The 25,716-nt window shown below is 43.1% G+C and overlaps 1 protein-coding gene across 2 annotated transcripts in view; it reads right to left on the bottom strand.

Annotated features, from left to right (window-relative positions):
- MYZAP (myocardial zonula adherens protein) overlaps nt 1-25,716 on the bottom strand; it is a 90,935-nt gene that overhangs the window by 37,285 nt on the left and 27,934 nt on the right. For both annotated transcript variants that reach the window (XM_058541685.1, XM_058541684.1), the window contains exons 4-10: nt 24,159-24,251; nt 20,409-20,522; nt 17,169-17,321; nt 12,339-12,464; nt 11,184-11,312; nt 6,886-6,965; nt 5,340-5,445 (exon numbers count right to left, since the gene is read on the bottom strand). In XM_058541685.1, coding sequence (XP_058397668.1) covers nt 5,340-5,445; nt 6,886-6,965; nt 11,184-11,312; nt 12,339-12,464; nt 17,169-17,321; nt 20,409-20,522; nt 24,159-24,251 — 801 coding nt within the window. The remainder of the gene's footprint in view (nt 1-5,339; nt 5,446-6,885; nt 6,966-11,183; nt 11,313-12,338; nt 12,465-17,168; nt 17,322-20,408; nt 20,523-24,158; nt 24,252-25,716) is intronic.

Here is a 25,716-nt window from a genome sequence, read left to right as displayed (position 1 = left end):
CTGGTCCCTGCTGACCCGTCTCCCTGGCTTTCTTCCCTTGAGCCCGTCCTACCCTAAGTTTACCACCAGCTTTCCACCTCAGGGATAGCAGCTTCTGAGGAGGGTTGGCCAAATACACTACAGTCATGTGTCACTTAACCACGGGGATATGTTCTGAGAAATGCGTCATTAGGCAATTTTGTCATTGTGTGAACATCATACAGTATACTTACACAAAGCTAGATCGTATAGCCTCCTACAGACCCAGGCTATATGGTACTAATCTTATGGGACCACCGTCGTACATGCGGTCTGTCATTGACCAAAACATCATTATGTGGTGCGTGACTGTAATGACCGGAAAACCACCATGGAGACTCAAGCCACTGCTCTAAGACTCCAGAGCTTTGGTTCTCAACCCCGGCTGCATATTCGAATCCTGTGGAGTTTAATAACAAACCAAAAAACCCAATACCCAGTCCCTCCCTTCCACCCCCATCTGCCAGGTTCTGGCATTTTTTAAAGCTTCCCAAGTGATTCTAATGCACAACGTGTATGGAGAAGTGCTAATAGGAAAATCAATCCCTTGCACCTTTGTGCTCATTAAATATCTACATTATAGAAGGAGGTGGGGGTGCAACTGCTTTCTGCAAGAGTCTACAGAAATAATGCCTTCTCTGCAGCTAAAAGGAAACTCCTTCAGTCACTTTCTGCTGGAAGAAACAGTTTGCCCATCACAAATGGCATTCAGAAATCATAAGAAAGAAATGATAAAATGAAAGGATGCCTACGGTTGAAGTGGAAAAAGGTAAAGAAACTCTTATTAAATTACTCTTTATTCAGTTGAATAATATCATTGCTCACTGGCAAAAATGTAAATCCACCCTTTTTTGAGGGCAAATAAGAATTTGTTTCTTCCTCCAAATAACTTCCCCCTGAGCAGGACAGCTGCCTTGGTTGGCAGGGGACTGGGCCTCAACGAGAGCAGGTAGAGAGGTGTGAATGACTGCTGATGGAGGAAATAACACTTAGAGATGTGTCAGCATATTCACTCCTCTGGCCTCAGGTTCCTCCCAGCCTGTGCTCCTCCCTGATCCCGGTTCCTTTAATGGTAAGCTAAAGAATGCAGCCTAATTCGAGACAAAGGACCTAATCCCAACAAGACTTTTCAACAGAAGAATGAAGCCCAAGGGCAAGGATTACGCTGGAACTCTGGTAACACCAGATGGTAAGATCCGTGAGGGCAGGACCCTATCTGACCGGCCCCCACTGCATACCCCGCCCCGCACAGAGACAGTGCTGGTGGATATCTGGTGAGTGGACAGATAAGTGAATTTCCCCACAACTCCTATTTTTTTTAGTCCCTCTATATTTTCTGGCAAACCCTTAAAAGTCTAAAAGGGGCATATGTGGGGCTTGTTTTGTTTTGTCTTTTATTTTTTGTCAGAGCCAGAACCAGTGAGAAGAACTAGTAATGGGAGGGAGACAACCAATCCCTGACACACACCCCAAAGAGAGACTTAATTCAGTACAAAGATCTAGCCTACTGGGGGTATTTGGTCCCACACTTCACACAAGACACTGTGTTGTTCAATGAACTTGACCCCATACGATATATATTAATCTTTATTTCGAAAGGGCCCATCCTGCCCCCTTCTTACATGCACAAGTCCTCACTGAAATATACTGTCCCACACAATGAAAGTTAAGTCATTACCGAGCTAAGGACTGCAAAATCTAGGCCGGTTACTTTTTATTCAATATATTATTATTAAGAAATTACATTTTACTGAGGTGGAAAGAAATACACTGCTTAACATTTAAGGATTCCAAAAACCCCAGTAATAATACCAGGAGGTTTTGAGCTGAAAAAAAGAAGCCCATGGTTTTCTTTATAGACATTATGACTCAAATGACACACTAATAGATGGATCCCCACCCTCGGTGAATGTGAAGCTATCGCACTGACAAGCTTCCAGACTTCGTGGGAGGGAAGGAAAACCGTCCCTAACATCTGCTCCACATAAAGCTTGCCTCTAATTCTAGGTCAAATTTGTCTCAGTATCTGGGTGGTTGGAGTTCACAGATAAAAATATGCTTCTCTTCTCAAGTCCAAGTTAAAGATTCCATTCCACAAGTGACTAATTCAGTAGTCTGGATTTTTCAAAATTTGGTCCAAATGACCTGAAGTGATTTACTTATGACTTTGCTGATTTCACTCACTATGCAAAGTAATGAAAATGCTGAGATCATAACAGGCACAGCTTAGCAAACAATCGAGAACTGTTTCCATAAGGAGCTTCTATCTCAGCTTCTCATCTCATAAGGAAGGCACCCATGATGAAAGACTAAACACCTTCCCAAGGAAACCAATACTAGAAATGTTTTCTTTATGGCAAACCAAGAGCTGAAATTTGCCTCTTTGCAAGTGCCACCCAGTGGTTCTGGCCTGGCCTTGCACTGAAACACAACACAAAAATAATTCCTCTTCTCGACAACTGTTTTCTAAGATGTGAATTCAGCTCTCATGTCTCTCCTTGGTCAACTCTTCCCCAACTCTTCAACTATTCCCTGAATTACTAGAGTCTCAACTCCTTTCCAAACTGATCCTGCTCTTCTGAATATGCTCATTTGTCAATGTCCCTTTTCCAAGTTCCTAACTTAAAAAAAAATGTTTTCGCATAAATGGCTATAGCAATTAAGATTCTAAACCACCCTTTTGTTGTATAAGTTAACACGGTGTACTGGACAAACATACTAATTCTTACTACCTGAATTAGATAGTTGTTTAAACATAGAATAAAAAGGCTCTCTCTCTCTTGTTTGTTAAGTCTCCACCCAAGCCCGGCCAGCCCCTAGGTGCTGTTCACTTGCATGCAGCCATCCTGAAGTTCAGCCTGTGATCTCATTCCAATGACTGGGTCTTCCAGATCGCATCATGAGGGCTCAGAGAAGCTTGTCTGGGAGATAGTAAGTCACAGGTGGAAAAACAGGCATGGACAGGTGATCTTATATGCTTTCCTATTTTCATATGTGGATATTCCTCCACTGCCTTCAAATTGGTTTGTCCATTATATTCCAGAAGTACATTAAAAAACAGAAGATCCTAAACTTCTCTGAAAGTGTCTTTTTAAAACAAGTGTCTCCTATTTTGGTACCAATCTTAAACCCTTACAAATAACGGAATCAGAAGCCAAAGCATATGACATTCTGTTCACTGGTTCTCTAATACTGGATATGAAAACAATCCAGACCACCACCTTGTGTGAGATGGGAGAAATGCAGTGCTCCACAGTCAAGGAGCCACACGGGGAATAAGGGATAGCCTTGCCCCAGACTTCATGTATGTGAAATTCAGAAGCAGAAAAGCTATGATCTGACAGCCATGGTTCTCCAAGATGCCAGCTGTGACAAAGTGATGCTTTTCTTTGATCCTGGGAAACACACTCCTGACATCTACCTAGTGTTGCTGTTGGGCAGGATCTACCCATCACTGCTGCTGGCAGCACTCCTGCTGGGTATGCAAAGGGACCACAAAGGTGTGTGCCTGGTTTCCTCATCTAAACCTCTGCTCCCTGTTCTTTTTCTCTACTGCTCCCCGAGACTTGCATATGAGTCCATCACAGGATTCAACACTGCATGATTGGGTTTCTTGTTTGGGGAACAGATTTTATCTAATGTATATGTTTATCCTAATTGTGTTTACACACATTTAAAAAGAAGTGTCCCTCCCCATCCTCACAATTCCCTGACCTTAACTCCACTCCACTAATATCTCCAACATTGTAGAGATTAATAAATAAATATAGTTTTAATCTTCTATTTGTCTGTCATGTGTGTCAATCATTTATTAGAAATAGAGGTGCTTTTAACTTTAATAATTCATTAATAAACTAGGTAACTTTTCAGGGCAGTGCTTAATATAAGGAAAATGGTTTTCTTTTCAGTTTTTCCACTGCCAACCAAATGTTTAATTAAATTGAAATCTTTTCTTTTCTTTGACAGTTAGAGAATTAGACCCTGGGGAATTCTTATAACCCTGTTAGTACTGTCTTTTTCTCTATCTGATTTTTTTTTTTTTTTTTTGGTGAGGAAGATTAGCCCTGAGCTAACATCTGTTGCCAATCCTCCTCTCTTTGCTGAAGAAGATTGGCCCTGGGCTAACATCTGTGCCCATCTTCCTCTACTTTATATGTGGGTCACCTGCCACAGCACGGCTTGATAAGCGGTGCGTAGGTCTGCGCCCGGGATCCAAACCTGTGAACCCTGGGCCACTGAAGCGGAGCATGGGAATTTAACCATTACATCCCCAGGCCGGCCCCTCTATCCGATTTTTTGTGTTTTTTTTGTGAGGAAAATCAGCCCTGAGCTAACATCCGATGCCAATTCTCCTCTTTTTTGCTGAGGAAGACTGGCCCTGGGCTAATATGCATGCCCATCTTCCTCTACTTTATATGGGACGCCGCCACAGCATGGCTCAACAAGCGGTGAGTCGGTGTGTACCCAGGATCCAAACCTGCGAACCCTGGGCTGCCAAAGCAGAGCACGTGCACTTAACCACTGGGCCGGCCCCTATCCGATTTTTTTAATTGAGCAAGAAAAAATTACAATAATATGTGATTAGCTGTACCACAGCATGGATTTTCTTCTATCAAGCATCACCACAAGAGAGAGAGACAGATTACATTAACATAAGTTAAAAGAACTTTTTTTCCTCTTAGAGAAATATAAATGTTCAACTTACCTGTTTTTGCATTTAGAGAAACAGAATAGTCAACTATGTCCAGCATATAGTAAACATATAACTTGGTTTCACATTACATAGGTAGTTAAGGAGAGAAAGGATGGTGGAAAAGAGAAGAGATGGAGGAGAAAAAGGAGTAGGAGAAGACAATGAGGAAAGGAGGGAGGAAAAAGAGAGAGGAATAGACAGAGCCAGGGAATGAAAGAGACACACCCAGAAATGGAGAAAAGACAGGAGCGGTCTCGGGGAGAGAGGCAGGCGGTTCAGGGGAGTGCAGAGACCTGAGCTGATGTAAACTCTTCTTGTCACATCCTTTGGTCCCTGCCCCATGGCCCCGGTGTAGGGCATCACTGTCCTCTCACAGTGGGTGAGCTTATGAACTGCGCTCTCTAGCTTTCTTAAGTGTAACCCTTTGACCTGGAGAAGGCCCTCTTTTACAGGGATAACCACTATTCCTGGGGGACACATGAGGAAATTTCCCTCTGGTCAAGATGGCAGTAGCCTGAGCAAGCTGTGAGCCACAGAAGACTGGGCTGAGAATCGACCTGGCTCGAGGGCTGAAATGTCCTCAGCACAGGAAGCAATCCCCGGCCCATGACCTTTTACAAGGGCTTACCTCCTCAACCATCTGCTTGACCTTCTTCTGCTGGCAATGCACCATGTCGTCTAGGTGTCTGATCCGTTCACGGAGGCTGGCGGACGCCTCCTCCAGCTGCTGATACCTAACGCAAGTAAAAGAGGGAGCGACTTGAGTCTTAAACCAAAGCAGCACCACCAGCATAGAAAGTTACTGCTTGAAAGGAACATGGCCGAGGACAAGAAAGGGAAGTCCAAGACGCACTCTTCCTCCTTTGTGTGTATCCTGGGTAAGGAACTGCCAGTCGACCCCTCACAGCAGTAGGAATGGAGGACTCTCTGTCAAGTTCCCTCTTGCAAGTTTTACCTTGTGTAAGTACAGTTACTATACTTTCCAGGGACTGAGAAAATCTGCACCACTTACAGGTATGAGAAAGGATCTCTGTTTGGGGGTTAATACAATATTGCAACATCCAGTAAATTCCTTGATTAGGAGAACAGAGAGGAGTCTAGTAACACAACAAAATATCTGAAATCAAGTAGCACAGTCCTGAGAGGTCTAGAATTAGAACTGTTCTACAATCATTTATTTTGGGAAAATGGGAAATATGCTGAAAGACCATCTCTGCATCAAAACAGAGTGGACCCATTGCAAAACATTTCATACTTTTGTTTTAAAACAGCACAAATTATCCTCTGACTTTGCTTGGTTCAAAGAAACCAAAGGAACCAGCAAAGGGCCTCTTCAGTTCTTTGGGGATGCTGGAATGGAGCACTGGACGAAGGGTCTGGTGGTCTGCTTCCCACTCCCCTCTCTGCCAGGTCCCCCCTCAGCACTGCGTTAAAGACTAGGGAAGACTTGTTGCAAACCCTGAAGTCGCAAAAGAGGAAGGAAAACAGGTATTTTTCAGCACACACTATGTGGTAGGCAGTATGCCCAACAGTCCTCACATTAACACTCCAATGAGATGGGCACTGTTATGAACATCATAATCCCCTCCCCTTTTAAAGAAGAATTCCCATTTTACAGATAAGCAAAGACTCTCAGGGAGGTTAGGTAACTTGCCCAAAATGCTCAAATCATCCCAACCTTGTTTTCCTTCACTACAGGGTCGTGTATGGCCTTTCTGCCTTTTGATTTCCAGAAGAGACCATGTAATACTCCTGCATTTTCCATATCCAGGGGACAAGGCGAGGTTTGACTGGGCAACATTTGGAAACAAAGAAAGGCATTTTAAAATTAGTTTCCACAGCAACGGTATTAGTCACAGTCGACCAGTTTTTTCAACAAGGTGCATCGAGTGGAGTTGAAGGTCATGGGGAACATTTATAGACTGAACTTTTGCACTGGTGACAGTCGGATGTGTTCCACTGCACTAACAGCCAGCCATGGGCTGTACGACGGGGCTGTAAGCTCCTGAGGAAACTGGCTCCATATTGGTAGCTCTCAGCCCAATGTTTTGCATGTATCAGTCTGCAGTAAGTGATGGCCAAATGAATGGATATGCAAGGACCAAGTGAGCCCACAAAAACACAGCGTGTCCCCCATCGAAATCCATTTCAAGATAAACGGCATTACGTCTTACCTTTCCTTGTCAGAATCAGTTATTTCCCCTGACATTTCTGTTTCGTGCTCTAGGAGCTGTAGTTGTAGTTGATGGCGTTCCTAAAACAAACAGACACTGATATTTTCATCAATGGATCCCGAGCTGGACAGAGACTGTGTATGATGCAATCCCAGCACTAGTGAGTTCAGGTCTATATAACACTCATGGGTTTTACACACCCACTCACCAGAGTCCAAAAAGCTCAAAACTGCCAAATCTGTTGGTGTGTATTTATAGACATATTTATGAACTACAAACAAATATCCTGGATAAAACCATTCAAGATTTCTTTTTTAAAAAGTATTCCATCAACCCAGGCTCAGATGTCTTGTTAAAACTTATAATCCTAAACAATGATAATCAATACTCTAAATCAGTGGCCTGTGATATTGCAAAATTCTTGATTATTTTCTGAATTGTCAAGAAAAGAGGCTCTGGAATTTAGGTAATATCCTATATACTAACCTGGGCAGCGTCTACACAGGGGTGTTCACTTGTAAAATGTATTGTGGTAATCAGAGCAATGGCCCCCCAATGATGTCCACATCCTAATCTCTGAAATCTGTGAATATGTTACCTTCCATGGAAAAAGTAACTTTACAAATGTGATTAAGTATCTTAAAATGGAGGAATTATCCTGGATTATCCAGTTGGGCCCTTACAAGAAAGAGGAAGTACAGTTAGAGTCAGAGAGAGACACAGATTGGAAGATGCTACACCACTGGCTTTGACGTTGGAAGATGGGGCCACATGCCAAGGTATACAGGCGGTCTCTAGAAATTAGAAAAGGCTAGTGAATGGATTCTCCTCTAAAGCTTCCAAAAGGAACTCAGCCCTGCCAACACCTTGACTTTAGGACTTCTGACCTCTAGAACTATAAGTTAATAAATTCGTGCTGTTTTAAGCTACTAACTGTTGTAATTTGTTACAGCAGCAATAGGAAACTAATACATGTATCACGCTGTGCACTTAAGATTTATACACTTTGCTGTATATACGTAAATTTAAAAATTTACCCAAAAAAGTAATATAAGAATCTGGACAATCATTTCTTTGGACAAGTGGAAAATGTTAATAAAAACACAGTGCCTATCACAACCAAAATTGCACTAGAAATACGTTACAGATGTTAGAATACTAAATTTCCTTAAAATGAAGTTTACCAAATCCTGCTCACTAATTGGGAGGAGATCATTTTACTTTAGGTCCTCCTCTAAGTACTACTGTGGCTCACCTTTTTCTCAGAAATTCTCCCCAAGAAACTCTTACTAGTTATACAGAGTCCAAATCTCTTTTCCACCAACTTATGGAAAGCAAATCTCTGAAAATTTAACTTCCACAACTTCTGAAGCTATAAGCAGTAGAACACCAAGAAGCAGACCAAAGAGATGGCGGAACAGTCTACCCTGTCGGAAAGAGCATATTATCACTGATGTACTTAGAATAATAAAGAAAGATGGCTTTCAGTGGCATTTTGTTACTGTTTTTAAATCTCCACATGGAATGCACATTCTTACTGCCCAGCCTGGGCAGAACACTCTCCCTGCGCTCATGTAGTTTGCCACCAGCTGGAAGTTTATATCAGCCCTGAAATAACAGTGACGGACCTTTCACAAGTGAGCCCCCCCCCAGGCCCCCAAAAAAGCTGTCATAAAGTAGGGCAAGGCCAAACTTATAGCACACTTTAAAAGTTCAATTTTTTCTAAATTGAGGTACAACAAATCTTAAGTGTACACTGCACAATAATTTCTTACATTTGTATACACCTGTGAAATCACTACCCAGATCAAGGCATAGAATAGTATTGGTTTCACAGAAGGGTCTCTGATAGAATACACTCCTTAGAAGATTTTTACTGATCAGAAGAAAGGTGTTTCAAATACAATGCTCAAAAAGAGAAACAGTAAACTAAGGTATACGGTAGAGAAGCCATTCAAAAGTACACACTTTGTCCTTGAGCAAATCCAAAAATAGGTAAGAGCAGGATACAAATACTGCCACAGTTCACACCCGTGGACATAGTGGGACAGAGATCTGGCAAGATTCCTGCTCTAAAAGATTTATCCCTGAAGGAGAAAGAGCGGTAAATTGATATATCTAATCTTAGCTAAATAAAGCGAGCATTTCTCTAGCCTAAACGGAAAAGAAGATTTAGAGAAAGGACAATAAATTTTCAGTCACTAAAGAAAAAGCCACGGGACGTGGAGAACGTTTTGTGTTACATAAATGCCCACAGGGAGGGCCAGCCTTACCACGGCCCTGGCCTCCCACACATACACCTCTCCCACAGGCTCCACGCAGAAATCAGTGGGAAGAAGCTGGGGACCGTCAGAACCCCAAGGGTACAAAAAAGATAAGCTATAAAACAGGCTGAGTTTAAAAAAGCTGACTCCAGGGGCAGACACTTAGGCAAGTCTGTAACAAAATAAAAATCAGAGCCACAGATTTTTGAGCCCTACTGTATGCCAGGCACTGTGCTTAGCACTTTGCATGGATTTTCTCATTTACTCCTCACAAAAGCCTTAAGAATCAGAATCATTATTATCAGCATTTTACAGAAGAGGAAACTGAATTTGGAAGAGTCAAGTAACTACCACAACTAGAAAGAGGCAAGACTCAAAATCTAGGTCCGTCTGATTCTACAACCTATATTCTTAACCACTCACCAGACCACTTATCTCTGTAAGACAGCTTCCCGGCCCACACCACCTACCTCCCCACGCTGCCTGCTCCCCTTGCTTCCGTACGCTGCAGGACGGTCTGCCACCCAGAGGGAGCATTTGCGTTACCCAGCATCTTCTGTTCTAGTTCTAGAAAAGGCCCTTGTGTCCCCGTCTTCACTACCACCACCTCCAACCAATACTGATGCTAGTCCTAAACGCGTTGCTTCCCCTTTCTTCAGTAAAAGATAGGAAGCTGTTTCCAAAGGCTAGAGGTAAAATTGTAATTGACTCTTTAGTTTGCACAAGTCCCTCCCAAATAAAGATATTACCTAAAACGGGAGCCCCCAGCAAGCCCCGAAGCTGCATAGCACCGAACGTAATGCCGTCCCCGCTCTGGTTACACCTCACCTTGTGAGGGACAGTAGAGGGCTCATGTTGCAGACATCAGGGGTAAGGAGACCTCCTCTCAGAATCACTTGGAAGCCCAGATGTTGACCTCACTCACTCATATTGTAGTTCCCCCTCCCTCATCATCAGCCTGGAGATTCTCGGCATGCAGCATGAGTTACAGGGTGCTATGATATCACGGCCTCGGCAGGTCACCACTATTCTGCAAACCCAGGTGCTGCTAGAGAGCCATCTTCCAGAAGCCAGCCACCGCTTCAGCCCTCAACTACCACCCCTCCCCAGAAGTCAGCTGTCATCTGCTAAAGGTCACCTTCCTTTTTCTTCTTTCCCTTCCTTTTTTTCTCCTCCCTCTGTCCCACCCCTTCTTCCCTTTTCTCCATTTCCACCTAATTTCTGGCCTCCTTCCTTTCTCTAGACTGCCTTCATTACCTCAGCTGCGCTCCTGCCGTCCACACACCTCCCACCAGCCCCACCCATCAGCCTGCATGCCCGGCCCACAGAGAAATGGCATGTGCCCCGCTCTGACATGTGGCGTGCCAGAGAGAGGCCAACCCTTCAGACGCATGCCCCCCAGAAGCAATAGGCTTAGGGTGCTGATGAAACATCTAAAGAGGGATTGAGGGGCCGGCCCCGTGGCGTAGCGGGTAAGTGCGCGCGCTCCGCTGCTGGTGGCCCGGGTTCGGACCCTGGGAGCGCACCGATGCACCTCTTGTCAGGCCATGCTGTGGCGGCGTCCCATATAAAGTGGAGGAAGATGGGCACAGATGTTAGCCCAGGGCCAGTCTTCCTCAGCAAAAAGAGGAGGATTGGCATGGATGTTAGCTGAGGGCTGATCTTCCTCACACACAAAATAAATAAATAAATAAATAAATAAAATAAATAGGGATTGATTACTCAACAAGTAAACTAAGTCCATGCTTGGGGCCCCAGCAAAGAAGAGCTGCTAAAATATTAACTTTTGTACATAATTTTATATATAATGTTTTCTAAAGCATCAAAATCACTACCATGAGAAAATGAGAACTTTGTTGGACTGCCTCCTACTTTATTTTACATTTTGTCTTTCTTTTTTAAATCATGAATTGGAGGGATGAGAGGGTTCAGTGTTGAGAGCTACTCATACCCTCAGACAGGCCTGCAAGGGAACCGCAGAAATGCAGGGGAGTCTGGGCAGGTGAGCAATAGGCCCAAGGCTGCATCTGTTACCTTTTCCATGCGCTCAATCAGCCTGTCCAGCTCTCCAATCCTCTGGTCTTTCTCTTGTAGGCTGATCTCTGCTGCTTGCATCTTCTTATTGGCTTCTTCAATCGCTTTCAGAAAACTATTGGTTTCTTCCTGCAAAAGAAACACACTCTCCTCAGCACAGCCACGGAGTCCCTAGGATACCAACCAGGGTCCAAACAGCTCTGGCCTTGCTAAATTCATGATGCCTCTTTAATAGCACGACCTTGAGGCCTAGAAGTGTCTCACAGATCATGAACTCAACTTCCGTGATTCTGGTTCTCACCTGTGAATAAAGACACATTGTGTGGCTTTTTAATGGGCCTAGATTTTTTCCCCTTTCTTCCCTTGAGTCCTTATGTCTAACAAGAGCCTGCAAATGTTATTTATCCCTTGACTAGATGCTCAGAGTGTCACCACATTCGCCAACAATGTAAAGGGAATTGGGGCCAGATCTGGAATTGAATGCAGAATGCCCAGATCTTTCTCCCAGACTGCAAAGCACCAACTCAGTCAACCATTTGGCACATTTATGAAGCCCATAAGTACACGAGGTAAGGCCGACACAGAGTCCCTACCTTTGAGGAACTTATGCTCTCCTAGAGAAGCCACGATATGAGACGTCCTGCCCACCTCTGTGATTAGGTACAAGAGAACGCCACAGCAAAGAGCAGAGAGACTGGGGTTCCCAAGGTCAGGAGAACCCTTCTAGCTGTGTGAACGGGAAAGACTTCAGTCATGGAGAGGGGAGCCTTTTCAAGACTTTTAGGGAGCTTATGTAGGATCAAGGACAGGGAAGGAGGAAATTTCAGGTAGAGAGGAGCACATGGAGTGATGAAGGGCAGAGCTGCAGGTAAGCCCAGGATCCACTTAGATGCTGGCAGATGGTCAGATTAGCTAGAGAAAGGGGTGTGCTGAGAGACAGAGATTGGTAACTATTCTGAGCAGGGAGGGGGATGAATAAAGGAAAGGAGGGAGAGGGGAGGGGAGTGAATGAGCAAATGAATAAATTCCTTGATCCCTCACCCATGTCAGAGTCCACTAACTTACCTCCAAGCAGAAACTGGACTATCTAAATCTCAGCAACAATAACGAACCCCAAATGCTCCGTTATCTTATCAGCAGCTGCGACATACACACCAGGAGAGCCTCCTTCTCGGCATTGTGCTTCTGCTGCTCTTCATGCAGCTTTGCTTCATACTGGCTGTACAGCTTCTTGGTCATCTCTCTCATCACCTCGGCATTGGCTTCCTGGCAGGCTTCCACCTGCAAAGAGACTCGTTTCAGAGCTTCTGCAGGGGCCCAGGGACTCGGCACCTTTCACTCTGTATGTGTCACGTGTGGGCACACAGAGGAGTGGGCCCATTGACCAGGGCTCCACAGCAGATAGAAGCAGCAGGAACTAACGGAGGAGACGACAGAAGGCAGAAGGAAACGCGGCGAGCAGGTGCACAGAAATAAAAAGCAGCACTTCACATGAATTGATTTGGCAACGTCAGGAAAAGGTGCGCCATGGGACTGAATTTTTCAAAAGGCGGAAATGTACCTCTCTAACTATCAACCCTGCCCCCCAAATTTAGCCATTTTTAAATTGAATTCTCTCTAAAATGTGTCCATGCTCCACTGTCTTATTAACCCCTTTCTTCCCTGATTTTTCTTGTCTAATGTTCTTTTGCTCCTGAAATTTTATCTTTTACTCTATCAGTTTTTTTTTAAAGATTTTATTTATTTATTTATTTTCCCCCCAAAGCCCCAGTAGATAGTTGTATGTCATAGCTGCACATCCTTCTAGTTGCTGTATGTGGGACGCGGCTTCAGCATGGCTGGAGAAGCAGTGCGTTGGTGCGCGCCCGGATCTGAACCCTGGCCACCAGCAGCAGAGCGCACACTTAACCCCTAAGCCACGGGGCCGGCCCATACTCTATCAGTTTTAACAAAACTTATTCTCTGGTTAATATATCCACACTCTAATTGGCCTTAGAAGGATAAGCTTTTTTAATTCTTGAGTACAGTAGTCCCCGCTTATCCTCGAGATAACGCTCAAAGACCCCCAGTGGATGCCTGAAACCATGGATAGTACCGAACTCTAGATCATTCAATGGGAAAATACACTGTGTTTTTTCCTATACGTACACACCTATGGTCAAGTTTAATTTATCATTTATGCACAGGAAGAGATTAACAATAACTAATAATAAAATAGAACAGTTATAACAATATACTCTAATAAAAAGTTACCACAGATCTTAGCAACCTCAGCCTACGATTTTTTTCTTTCCTTAAGTTGAGAACTTGTACCTTTTCACTTAAAGGAAGCCCTCTACGGCTTCTCTTTACCAGCATCACTACTCTTGCGCTTTGGGGCCATTATGAAGTAAAATAAGGGTTACCTGAACACAAGCTCTGCAATACTACAACAGTCAATCTGATGAACAAGATGGGCGGGTAGCGCACACAGCGTGGATACACTGGACAAAGGGATGATTCACATCCAGGGCGGGATGGGAGAGCATGAGATTTCATCATGATCCTCAGAACAACACACAATTTAAAACTTACTAATTGTTTATTTCTGGAATTTTCCATTTAATATTTTTGGACAACGGTTGACCACAGGTAACTGACATCATGGAAAGCAAAACTGTGGTTAAGGGGGGACTACTGTATTCTGTTGTGGGCTGAAAATAAGATCACTACGCTATTAGAATTAGATCAGAGGAGGATAAACTTTAAAATTAAAAAATAAAAAGGTTATCTGGGGCCAGCCACCTGGCCAAATGGTTCAAGTTCCATGCGCTCCACACCAGCGGCCTGGGTTCATGGGTTCGGATCCCGGTTATAGACTTACTCCACTCATCAGCCACACTGTGGAGGCGTCCCACATACAAAGTAGAGGAAGACTGGCATGGATGTTAGCTCAGGGCTAGTTTCCCTCAAGCAAAAAAAAAAAAAAAAAAAGAGGAAGACTGCCAGCGGATGTTTGCTCAGGGCAAATGTTCCTCACCAAAAAAATAAAATAAATAAAATAAAATAAAATACGATGAAATGAAATGAAATAAAATAAAAATAAAAAGGTTATCTATAGGAGGAAGGAGGGGTAACAGAGAAAAAGGGATGTTACAGATAGAGACATTCTGTTTCTTAACATACTTTGTTTTATAGGTTGACTTTGAAACTAAGTGAATAATGTACCTATCATAAAAAATTAAATTTCAAAAAATTATCTACCAAGACCATTCAATGGGAAAAGAATAGTCTTTTCAACAATGGTGCTGGGACAACTGGATTGGCCACATGCAAAAGAATGAAGTTGGACCCCTAACCCACCGTACACAAAAATTAACTCAAAATGGATCAAAGGCCTAAATATAAAACTCTTAGAAGAAAAACGAAGGTAAATCTTTGTGACCTTTGATTAGGCAATGGCTTCTTAGATACAACACCAAAAGCACAGGCGACAAAAAATAAATTAGACTTCATCAATATTCAATATCAAAAACTCTGTGCTTCAAAGGATACCAGCAAGAAAGTGAAAAGACAACCCAGAGAGTGAGAGACAATATTTGCAAATCACATATCTAATAATTTGCATCCAGAATATATAAAGAATTTTTACAACTCACTAATAAAATATAAATAACCCAATTTAAAAATGGGCAAAGAATCTGATAGATATCCCAAAGAAGATATACAAATGACCTATAAGCAAAAGAAATGATGCTCAACATCATTAGTTATCAGGGAAATGCAAAACCACAATGAGACACCACTTCACACTCACAAGGTTTGCTATAATCAATAAGACAGATGGTAACAGTGTTGGAGAGGAGGTGGAGAAATCTTACATGGCTGGTGGGAATGTAAAATGGTACAAGCCTTTTTCTAGATTAGCTTTCACATTGTTTGGCTTCCCCCTCCCCCATGTGCCTACATTACTTTAAAAAATTTTTATGTCAGAAAAGCAAGGCGGCCTTTGAAGAGAAGTTGCCCACATGGAGTTGAGGCTGTCCCATTAGCTGCACTGGCCAGTCTCTAGGAAAGACTTAAGTTAAGCTCATATAAGAAATCTGGATCCATCCTTTCCATACCTTTGTGCTTTCCCAAATGTTGCATCTGGAAACATTCCCGCCTGGTTTGGGGAACATTAAGCGAGGGACTCCTACTGGCTTGTGCAGGCCCAGCTTACAGGATGAGAAAAAGCCAGTAGAGTCGTGGGCGGGTAGGGCTTAGGCTGGAGGTGGCTGGTGTCTCCTTTCTACCCCAGGTCCTGCCCTTGCCTGTGAACTTCATGCCATTGATTTTATGCTGCTGAAGTTCTGTTTGTGTCCCTTCCTTCTCGCTTACTGCTTGTTCCAGAGAGCAGAGTTTGCTGGATATGGAAGCTCTAGATAAGTGAGGTATACTTCAACTTCAATAGGTTACATGATGTTTACTCCAAAGATTGGACAAAAGTCTCTCTTGAGGCCCTCTAATTCTCCCTTCTCATCACTGGGCGAGTTTTGGTACTAAGAAGCAACAAAAAGGAAAATCCTGAACAGAGATTATCATCAGCTGAGAGAGACCCAATGCATCCTGCACTCCATTTCCACTACAAACACAGACTTCTAGAAAGAGTTCTGTCCCTCTAGTCCTGTTTACTCTGCATCTAGGTCATGTGAAATACTCTGAGTCCTGTAACTTTTTTGAGGGGGATCGAGGGAGTTAAGTAAAGCAATTAGTCTCTAAAACAGGCGACTGTAGGTTACATTTAGAGGCTTGGTCTCCGTGGAAGCAGCCAGACTGCCAAACTGCCTGATGAAGTCCCCAGACCCCTGAGGCCATACCACCCTGGAACAAACAGGAATGTACAGGACAGGCACATACAGTAGACACTCAATATGTATTTGTGGGATGAATGACTGGATCAAGCTCCTACACTAAGGAAAAGACTCCAGTAATTTCAGACTCTTTCAGCAACCCCTTTTTTCAAAGTAACTCTCACACAGAAATACGATATATGAAATAGTAAAGAGAAGAGTTTGAAGTGAAAGCAAAGAGGAGCTGATCTACTCTATAGTTCTCTGGTCCCCCTCCCCCACCTCCCCAGGGTGGTTGTGTTTGGCCACGTGGACTGTAACGGCACAACCCTGTGGGACCACAAGCACAGAGATGACACAGTGCAGTGTGGCAGTCCTGCCTCCCCATCTGAGGCAGCCCGTAGGGAGGGGACCACATGTCCGAATTTGTTTCTCTACATTCTTAATAGCACCACCTTTCACTCCCAAATATCTTCGGTTGGAGCAATAAATTCTATGGCTACACTGCCCATAAGGCCCTCTCCTCTAGGACAGCGCCTAAGGCTGTACTGAACACAATTTGAAAACCACAAACAAATAAAAACAAATTTATTCAGGAAATAATTTGTTGAGTGACTTCTATGAGCCATGCATGGGTCTGCTCCTGCCACTGGGAAGGGAATCTATTCATGTTTCAAGTTTGGGAGGAGCACTAACACATCCAGGGCATTAGAAGCCCAGCTGAGGAATAAATACAGCCTGGTAGGCAAGACGGACGTTGCCCAGAGTCCCTGGTCACCCATCATTTTCTTCCTGTGTGCCCCTCGGCTCTTTATTGTCAAACCAGACAGAAAGGCCTTGGGCCTCAGAGAAAATCTGAACAGTGAAGCTTCTCAAGGCCAAGACCTGTGGACACCCCAAGTACTCTCACAGTTCGTAAAAGCAGGGCCATGATGACTGTCTCAGCCACTGAGGGCCAAGGCAGGAGTCCCTAGTGGGGGTCTATATGGGGTACCCCAATCTGGACTGACAGTTGTGAACCCAGAAACCTCCTCAGTGCCTTCAAGTAAAGCCCTACGGAGTTGGCCACCAAAGGGAAACAAAATCCAACTAAGAGAAAAGGAAATGGAAGAGTTGAAGATGGGAGGAGAGAGAGGAGAAAGGTTAGCAAGAGATCTTGGCTCCTGCACTTTACCTTCATCTTCAGCAGCCTGTTTTCCACTTGCGCCACATCTAACTGCCTCTGCTTTTCCCGAAGTTTGTCCATGGATGCTTCATATGTCTGCTGCAAATTTCGGATTTGATCCTTGATGTTGCTATTTTCCAAAGTAACATCCACAAGGGTTTTCTGTTGGGATGAAAATAAAAATGAAACCAGATCTGGTGGTGTGAGGAAACATGGCAGAGTCACGCAGTGGGACATCCCTTTGTCATTACACTAAGGCAGATGTCAGCCCACAGAAGCTGCAAGCCTGGGACCCCGGTGTTTGAATGACTGAAGCCCCTACAGTGGTCAAGGGGTCTGCCGCCCTGTAAATGGGTAGGCCAGTGAGCCCCCTCCTTAATACCCTACAGCTGCTGCCAATACCACTTGCCCCTGCTTAGGGTGGATGGAGATGGATTAAAATGGAGTCTTTCCAAGGAAAAGTGTTCATAATACATCATTACACACAGAAAAAAATGGGTTTGAAAATAGTAAGTACAAATTAATCCCATTTTGGGAAGAAATGTATAAGCATTTGTTCAAATGTGCTTAGGCATTAAAAAAAAAAAAAAAGGACTAGAAGGAAATTCACCAAAATACAAATAATGGTTTTCACTATGTGATAGGATTACAGATGATATTTATTTTCTTCTTTGTGTTTTCTATATTTTCCAAATTCCGACAACGAAATCAGAAAATAAAATATGTGTTTTGTAGAACGGAGATATTCTTCTTTTTTCTTAAAGGGGCTGTCACTTCTGTACTGTTGAGTGACTTCTAGACCGCCTGACAGGACAGAGACAACATGGCTGAGGTTACTGCAAGGCCTGCAAATGTGTCACCTTCCACCCTTAGGCACAGAAGGGCAGAGGTGAAGGAATACCAGAGAACAGGCTTTGTTGACTCAGACAAGAGCCTGACAAGTGTGGAAAGCCCATTGATTATTGCTCCAGGCCACCCACTGGAGCAAGAATATTTAATATTGTTGCTATTTAACGCTTCAAGTTCTACCTAGTTAACTCTCCTTACCGAAAAATGGCTTCCATAACCCCAGAATTCCCACAACTGGACAGTGGGTTACAGGCACCTTCTACCACCTCCCCACGTCATCTCCAACTGTCAATCAGAAGATCTGGAAATTCTGGTGTTGGACACACTTTCGAACACCTTTGTCCTCTTTGTAGATGATCAGTTTCTGAAGATCCTCCAACTCCACAGCCTCCACTCTGGATAATAAGCCTCTTTTCTAAACCTACTCGAATCAGGAGAAAGGATTTTCGATGGTGGTAAATAGATATTAAAGAAAATATGGAAGCCATTTGGAAGCATGGAATCATAGAACACTGGAGCTGCAAGGGGCCTTAGAAACCGCCTGGCCCAACCACCCCCTCCCCAAGCCCCACTGGCATTACAGATGCTGCTCTTATGCTCATGAACCTACATCTGGACCAAGATACCAGGGTTCTAGTCCTGGCTCTGCCACTAGCTAGACACCTTGGTTCAAGTCATTTCTCTCTGTTGGCCTCAGTTTGTTGATCCATAAAACAAGGGGACTGGTGATCATCTTGACAGTTCTTTCCAGCCCTGACATTCTATGAAATCAAACCAAGGGTCTAGTCTCACTGTCAATAATAATGAAAAGAGTAGACTGGACAATGGAAGAGGTTGGCGCCTTGCAGAAATAAGAAACCAACTATCTTCAGATTCAGTCAAGTTTCCGAGCCATGAGATGGTACCTTTATTTTCTTCTTTTTCTTTTTTTTTTTTAAACAATGGTTTTTAATCTTTTCATTATAAGGTTCCTTTGTGTGCCCTCCTCTAAGAGACTGGACCATACCTAGGAATCAGTCAGGGTACCTGGGTTAGGGTTGACCTTGTTCCAACAGCTCACCTCGGAAGTAAATGCTTGGAGTGTCAGCAGGGTGGCAAATCAGAAGTATGATGGGAAAGAAAACCCAGATACCAACCAAGTCTGAACTCAGGTGAGGTACAGCATTTCCTGGTTGGCCAGGAGTGAGAAGATGCCCAAGAGGGAGGGAAAGGGAGCCCTGGCGAGCCCCCTTGATGGCAGGAGGAGGGAAAACAAAGGCGACTGACTAAACCAGACCCAAAGTAGGGCTTGGTCTGAGGCCAGGGAAAAACTGGCATGCACTGAGAGCCAGGAAAGGGTGGGACTCAGAGGCCCCACTAGAAACGGGCCTCCAGACAAATCCAAACACACACCCACCCAGTGGGTGGGACAGTGGCCTAGCTTTGCTGTTGGCACTCCTGCCATAGTAGCTGTTATTAGAGAATACTAGGTTCTAGGGGAAGTAGATAATCCCAACATGAAAATTTGTTTGCTTATCTAATAAATTATTTATATAGAACCAGAAAGGATTCAAAACAACTTGTGGAACTTTTAATAGGAGGGTAAAAAGATAAGAGACAAATAAAGTTGGAGGAGGGACAGAAACTATTGTTTGCATATTTGGAAACTAAAGCCAAGGGAAGCTGTTTCTAATAAATATAATGCTTATTTTGAACATTTTCAAGTTAATTTGCATGTTAGAAGGGGGCGTCAGTTGGAAGAGTAATAATGGGCAGCATTTGAGTGGTTAACTCCCAGCCAAATTAATCAAGAGAGCAATCCCCCTGAAGTGGGTTGACAACACATATTTGCACAAAGGTAGGATCCTGAGTCTTTCTGCTTTTCCCTCTCTGGTACTACAAGACATTCTTTGGAATGCACATGATTTATTTTAATGCAAAATTATTTCTAAATTAGGAAAAAGTGCTTAACGGCCTCTGGGAGTTATTGTCATGAATGACTATGGATTGTCTTTGGTTAAGTCTGTCTTTTCTGTGATTGGGTGGAACTTCCTGCAACACGGGCTACAGGGAGTGGGGGACTGATATGCTGTTTTAGGCACTGACACTTAAGACCACTGGGGTATCTAGTGAAGCAAGTGACATCTCTAGCACTGAACTCAGGATCTAAACCTCCATTTTAATGAAGGCAAAAACAACTGCACCTCAAAGGTTTAGAGTCTCAGCTCGGAAGCACTTCCTTCAACTTCCGTCAGCATCTTCCTGGCACAGTCTTGACTGTGGCTATGCTGAAAGGATTCTGAATAAGGGGCCGAGGACATTCTGCGACTTACTTTCCTAGAAAGGCGTGGGGCTTGCTCTTGGTTAAGCTTGCTTGCACTGTGACAGGGGCCCCCAGTCTGACAGTGAGCAGATGAATACCTGCAGGTCAATGGAGTCCGACGCCAAAGCTGAGTTCACGGCATTAAAATTATCCAGGGCTGACGACTGTGTCTGGATGTGATTCTCTAGATAGTCCTGCTGAGCCTGTGAAATCTGCACAGATTGAGGGGACAGTTACAAAAAACCAATCCACACACACCCACAACATCTTTAGTTAGGCTGGAACTTTCTCCTGATAGTAGCCACATCCACTTCAACAATATTTCAAGTGAAGCTTTACATTTAAAAGTCAACATCTGCATGCCCCAGAGAGTAGAAAGAGAAGAACACTTTTCCTTTGGATAGTATTTACATATTCACCCACCGGGCCTCACTCAGTTCTCACAACAACACTATGCGGCAGCCGAACGTTTGCCTTTATAGGGAGGAAACGGAATCAGAGAAGTTAAAGATTTGCACACAAACAGCTAAAAAGTGGCACAGCTAGAACCAGAACCCAGCTAGAATATCTTCTTGTGCCATCTTGCTCTTTCTACTCACCACAGAAAGAATACACTTCAGGCTCACCCGATTCTCAAGAGTTGTTTTGTGGCTGCTGCTGTTGCTGTGTTGTCTTTGTGGGATGTGTGTGATTGACATGTTTGAGAGAGTTTCATCAGAGGCCAGTTGTAAGCTACACTTTAAAGAAAGGCTGGATACAGAAAGCCAGGAAGGCAGGAGAACTCCAGTGAAGGGTTCTGGGAAGGCTCAAGGGTGGCCTGTGGGAGCTACGGAAAGCAGAAGGCATGATAGAGCAGGGGTGCACCCTGGGGATGGGAGAGAGCTGGAACAGCAGGCCAGGACCAGGAGCATGTAGAATGTTCTTGCTTGGGGGTGTGTTCACATAGCAGTAATTTAGTGATCTTAATCTGGCTACAGTATGTGGTGTGGCCTGGAGGAGGAGATTGTAGGCAGAGAGATAGAGCTCCTGTGACAGTTCTATCATGAGAAAATGAGAGTGTGCCCGAGAAGGGATGGAAAGCAAAGGGCAGAGATTGTTTACGCATCTACTGCAAATCTAATCCTTTGGCTTTAATTATAGTCGTTAGTGTCTGTCAGTGGATGGCAGAGGGAATTCCCATAGGTAGGTGAGAATTTCACAAACCCCCTCCTACATGCCAGCGAGAATGACCTAGGTGGATATGTTTATAGGCCCCCACCCCTATAATCAAGGCAGGAGGTCTTACTTAAGCAGATAATGTCACAGCCCAGCCATAAACTAAACTCTAATGCATGACTGTTGTAACTATACTTCCTTCCTGCAGATATTAACTCTCAATGGAAGGTATGTCATATATGCATGGACTTTTTCTTCCAGATTTTTTTTTTTTTAAGATTTTATTTATTTTTCTTCCCCCCAAAGCCCCAGTAGATAGTTGTATGTCATAGCTGCACATCCCTCTACTTGCTGTATGTGGGACGCGGCCAGCATGGCCGGAGAAGCAGTGCGTCGGTGCGTGCCCGGGATCCGAACCCCGGGCCGCCAGCAGCGGAGCGCACGCACTTAACCGCTAAGCCACGGGGCCGGCCCCTTCTTCCAGATTATTAATCACAACTATTTTTTAAAAAATTTTCCCACAAGCATTAGCTTGATTAAACCAGAGGAAGGTTATTTTTTCTTAAATTTTTGAGTAGGTAATATATTCGCATAGTTGAAACACTTAAAAAGTATAAAAGGTACACACTAAAATAAATCTCCCGATCACTCCTGTCCCATCCGCTCAGTTAGCACGCTGCCCACGCTGCCTCTCAGTTAGGAACCACTGTCAATTACTTTCATGACTTTCCTTCTAGTAACTTTTTGTGCACACACAAAACAATCCAGATATATTTATTTTCCCTTCCTGTTTTACATGGTAGCACATTATACACAGTTTCCTGCATCTCACTCTTTTTACCATCCACTCTATATCTTTGAAATCCCTCCATATCTCTTTTCAAAGTGCTTATTCAGTCTTTTCATTCTTTTTTTTTTTACAATTCTGTGTATTCTATTGTAGAGATATAATTTATTTTACTTTCCTCTTCTTCATGAACATTTAGGCTTCCAATCTTTTTACTATTACAAACACTGCTGCAATAACTAAGTTCATACCTACGTCATTTCACATATGTGAGAGTTTAGCTACAGAATAAATTCTTAGGAATAGAATTGCTGAGTCAAAGGACAGAGGCATTTGTAATTTTGGTAGATACTGCCAAATTGCTCTCCTTAAAGAGGAATACAAAATTACATTCCATCCAGCAGTCTGCCTGTTTTTCTCCGCAGCACTGCTAGTCCAGTGTCTTGTCCCATTCACGCAGTCTGTCTGTCTACTAGATACGAATTACATCTCAGGACGGTTTTAATCTGAATTTCTCTCACTAAGAGTGAGGCAAAGTATCTTGCCATACATTTAAGAGCTCTTCATCTTTACTATAAATTATCTGTAACAAATATTTTGCCTATTTTTATGAGTTGTAGCCTTTTTCTTCTTGATTTGTGGGCACTTTTTAAATACTCAGAAAATTAGCCTGTTATCTATGATATGAAAGCAAATAATTTTTCCCAGTCTGTCATTTAACCTTGACTTTAGTGTTTTTGCCAGCATTAGTTTTTCATTTAACGTAGTCAAAGTTATCAACCCTTTTTCTGTGGCTTTAAGATTGCATGTCATGGTAAGAAAAGGCCTTCCCTACCTCAAGAGTATAAAAGAATTCACACACATTTTCTTCTGGCCCTTTTAAGTTTCATATTTAGCACTTAAGTCTTGGATCTATTTGGGATTTATCCAGGTATAGGTCTGTCCCAACAGCACACACTGACTAGTCCCTTTCCTCTCTTTATTTGAGATGCTACATTTGTCATACATTGGGCTACATCTCTGGGCTTTTTTTCATTGATGTCTGTTTATTTACGTGCCAACACTACGCTGTTTTAATCTCTGAGGCTTTTTCAGTTTGTTGTAATAGTAAGAGGGCTAACTTTTTGCTTTTTTTCCCCCAGAATTTCCCCCAACTCTTCATATTTATTTTCTGTATACCTTGAATCATCTAGTTGTACAAAAACAACATAAAATAAAAATCTGTTGGTATTTTTATGGGGTTATATTAAATTTATATATTAACTTGGATAGTATTGACATCTTATGATTCCTTTCTAAGCACATGGTATATCTTTCCACCTGTTAAAGTTTACTCCCAGATATTTGGTAGTTTTTTGTTCCTGTAATTTCTTCTAACTGGCTGTTTTTTGCATATTGTATCTATTGCGTATTGTTTTTTACCTCTTTGCATCTATTAGTTTTCTACCCTGCTACCTTACAGAATTCTTTTATTGTTTATAGTAGTATTTTTCATTGGTTCACTTGGACTTTCTCAGTATATAATCATATAGTCTGTAAATAGTGATAGTTTTACATTTACCTGTCCAGTTTTTATACCTCCAAATTTATTTCTCTTGTTTAATTCTGTTGGCTAGGATCTCAGGCACAATGTTAAATAATAATGGTGATAGCTGGCTTCCTTGTCTTATTCCTGACTTTGGAGGGATGCTTTGAATGTAAAGATTATTCTTGCCACAAAATAATAAACTTCATTTTAATAATAATAAACTTTGTTCTGTGATAAAATTCCCTCAGTTCATTTAAAATATGATTCCATTCATAAAGAACATCATAAACTCAAATATCTTCAGGCACTAGCCACTGAGAGGGTGTTCTAAGCTCTACAATCCCTCCATATTTCCAGGTCACTGAGATATGGACTTACTGACAGTTCCTGGGCGAGCTGTCGAATCTTCTGTCTCATTTCATCATAGTCTCCGTACATTCGCTTCCTTACTTTTTCCAAAGTGGCTCTCACCTGTGGCCCACAAAGATGCTAGTTAGAGATCAAGCTATAACGTTTGCATGCGAGATTGCCAAAACTTTCAAGAAACCTAATGAGAGATGGGCCTCATTAAAAAAACAACTTAAGAACAGAACAATATGGGAAATTAAGGGAGAAGATCACTCCTGATTTCTAGTTAGAAGCCAAGGGAATTATCCCAATAATAATGATAATAATATTAATAATAAATACATATTATGATTATATATAATTATAATTATTAATAAATATTAATTATCCAAATAATAAGTTCTGAAGAAAAAATGGTTTGTTGAAATTCACCTATCACCCTCAAACCACATTTAGGCAAGATTTGCCCCTTTTCCTATCACACATTTTTACAAGTAGAAAATTTTTAACAAGTTGACTGCAAACATGTGGCTAAGAGGACCAAAAACCAAAACACAAAAGCAACTTCTAATTTTCCCTATCTCTGCTCTGACTGCCGAAGAGCAATAAATGTCTGGAATGTAAGGCAGGAAACTATGAGCCTAGAGAGCCCATGAATTTGCAAGTCAGTTCCTCAATAATCACCAGTAATACACAAGGCACGAAATATAACAACAGTCAAGGTGATCCCCAAAACACCTATTTACACAAACACTGTTTAAGTTTCTCCATATGTAGCAGCACATCAAGAAGCAATAAGGCCTTAAAGATTTTTTTAAATAAAAACAAAAGAACCTTACAAACAGCCCCTGGCTCCTCCCTCCTTCTGGCGCCCTTAGGATGGACAAAGACCTCAGGCATCCTCCAACAGAACACGAAGTCTCAAGGGAGCCCTCTCCAGGGAGGCTCCAGAACGTCTATACAGGAAGGGCTCAAGGCAGCAGTTGGTTAGAAGGACCGGTGGCATGTAGGGGACAGCATGGGGGGACTTAACCTAGAAGCCGTATTTGCATAGCTAGCACATTGTTTTAAATTAGACAGCATGTTTATTAGGGGTGCCAGGATATCAGTGGAGATTTCAGGGGTAGGGAGAGTGAATCAAGACGCCAAGCCTTCCCCAGATGAATTCTAATAACAGAATTCTTTCTTGCCACTAACTACAAATATTTTGGGAAAATGAGGCCAAAAGCACAACTTTTCATTCTGGGCAGGCAGAATGGCTTTCATCTGTGGGCCTGAGTTGGCTCCTGTGCTGCTTGCTCACCAGTGGAGTGGGTGGGATCTCGAGCTGGGTGTCAAATACTACAGGAAGTCAACTGGGCCAGAGTCATTCACAGTGAGAGAGGACAAACAATGTCATAAAGAGAGGGACTTGTGTTGTCCCTGAACGAGCAGGCCAGGGATGGATTTGAAGCCAGCTATACAAGGTGGGACCCAGGGGCTGGCCCAGTGGCACAAGCCGTTAAGTGTGCGCGCTCCACACGCTGGCCTGGGGTTCGCTGGTTCGGATCCCCGGCGCGCACCAAAGCACTGTTCGTCAAACCATGCT

Source organism: Diceros bicornis, chromosome 5 (genome assembly GCF_020826845.1).
Source record: "Diceros bicornis minor isolate mBicDic1 chromosome 5, mDicBic1.mat.cur, whole genome shotgun sequence".
In the NCBI taxonomy this organism is placed as follows: domain Eukaryota; kingdom Metazoa; phylum Chordata; class Mammalia; order Perissodactyla; family Rhinocerotidae; genus Diceros; species Diceros bicornis.
The sequence above is the reverse complement of the archived record's forward strand: the minus strand, read 5'-3'. Positions and strand labels throughout refer to the sequence as shown.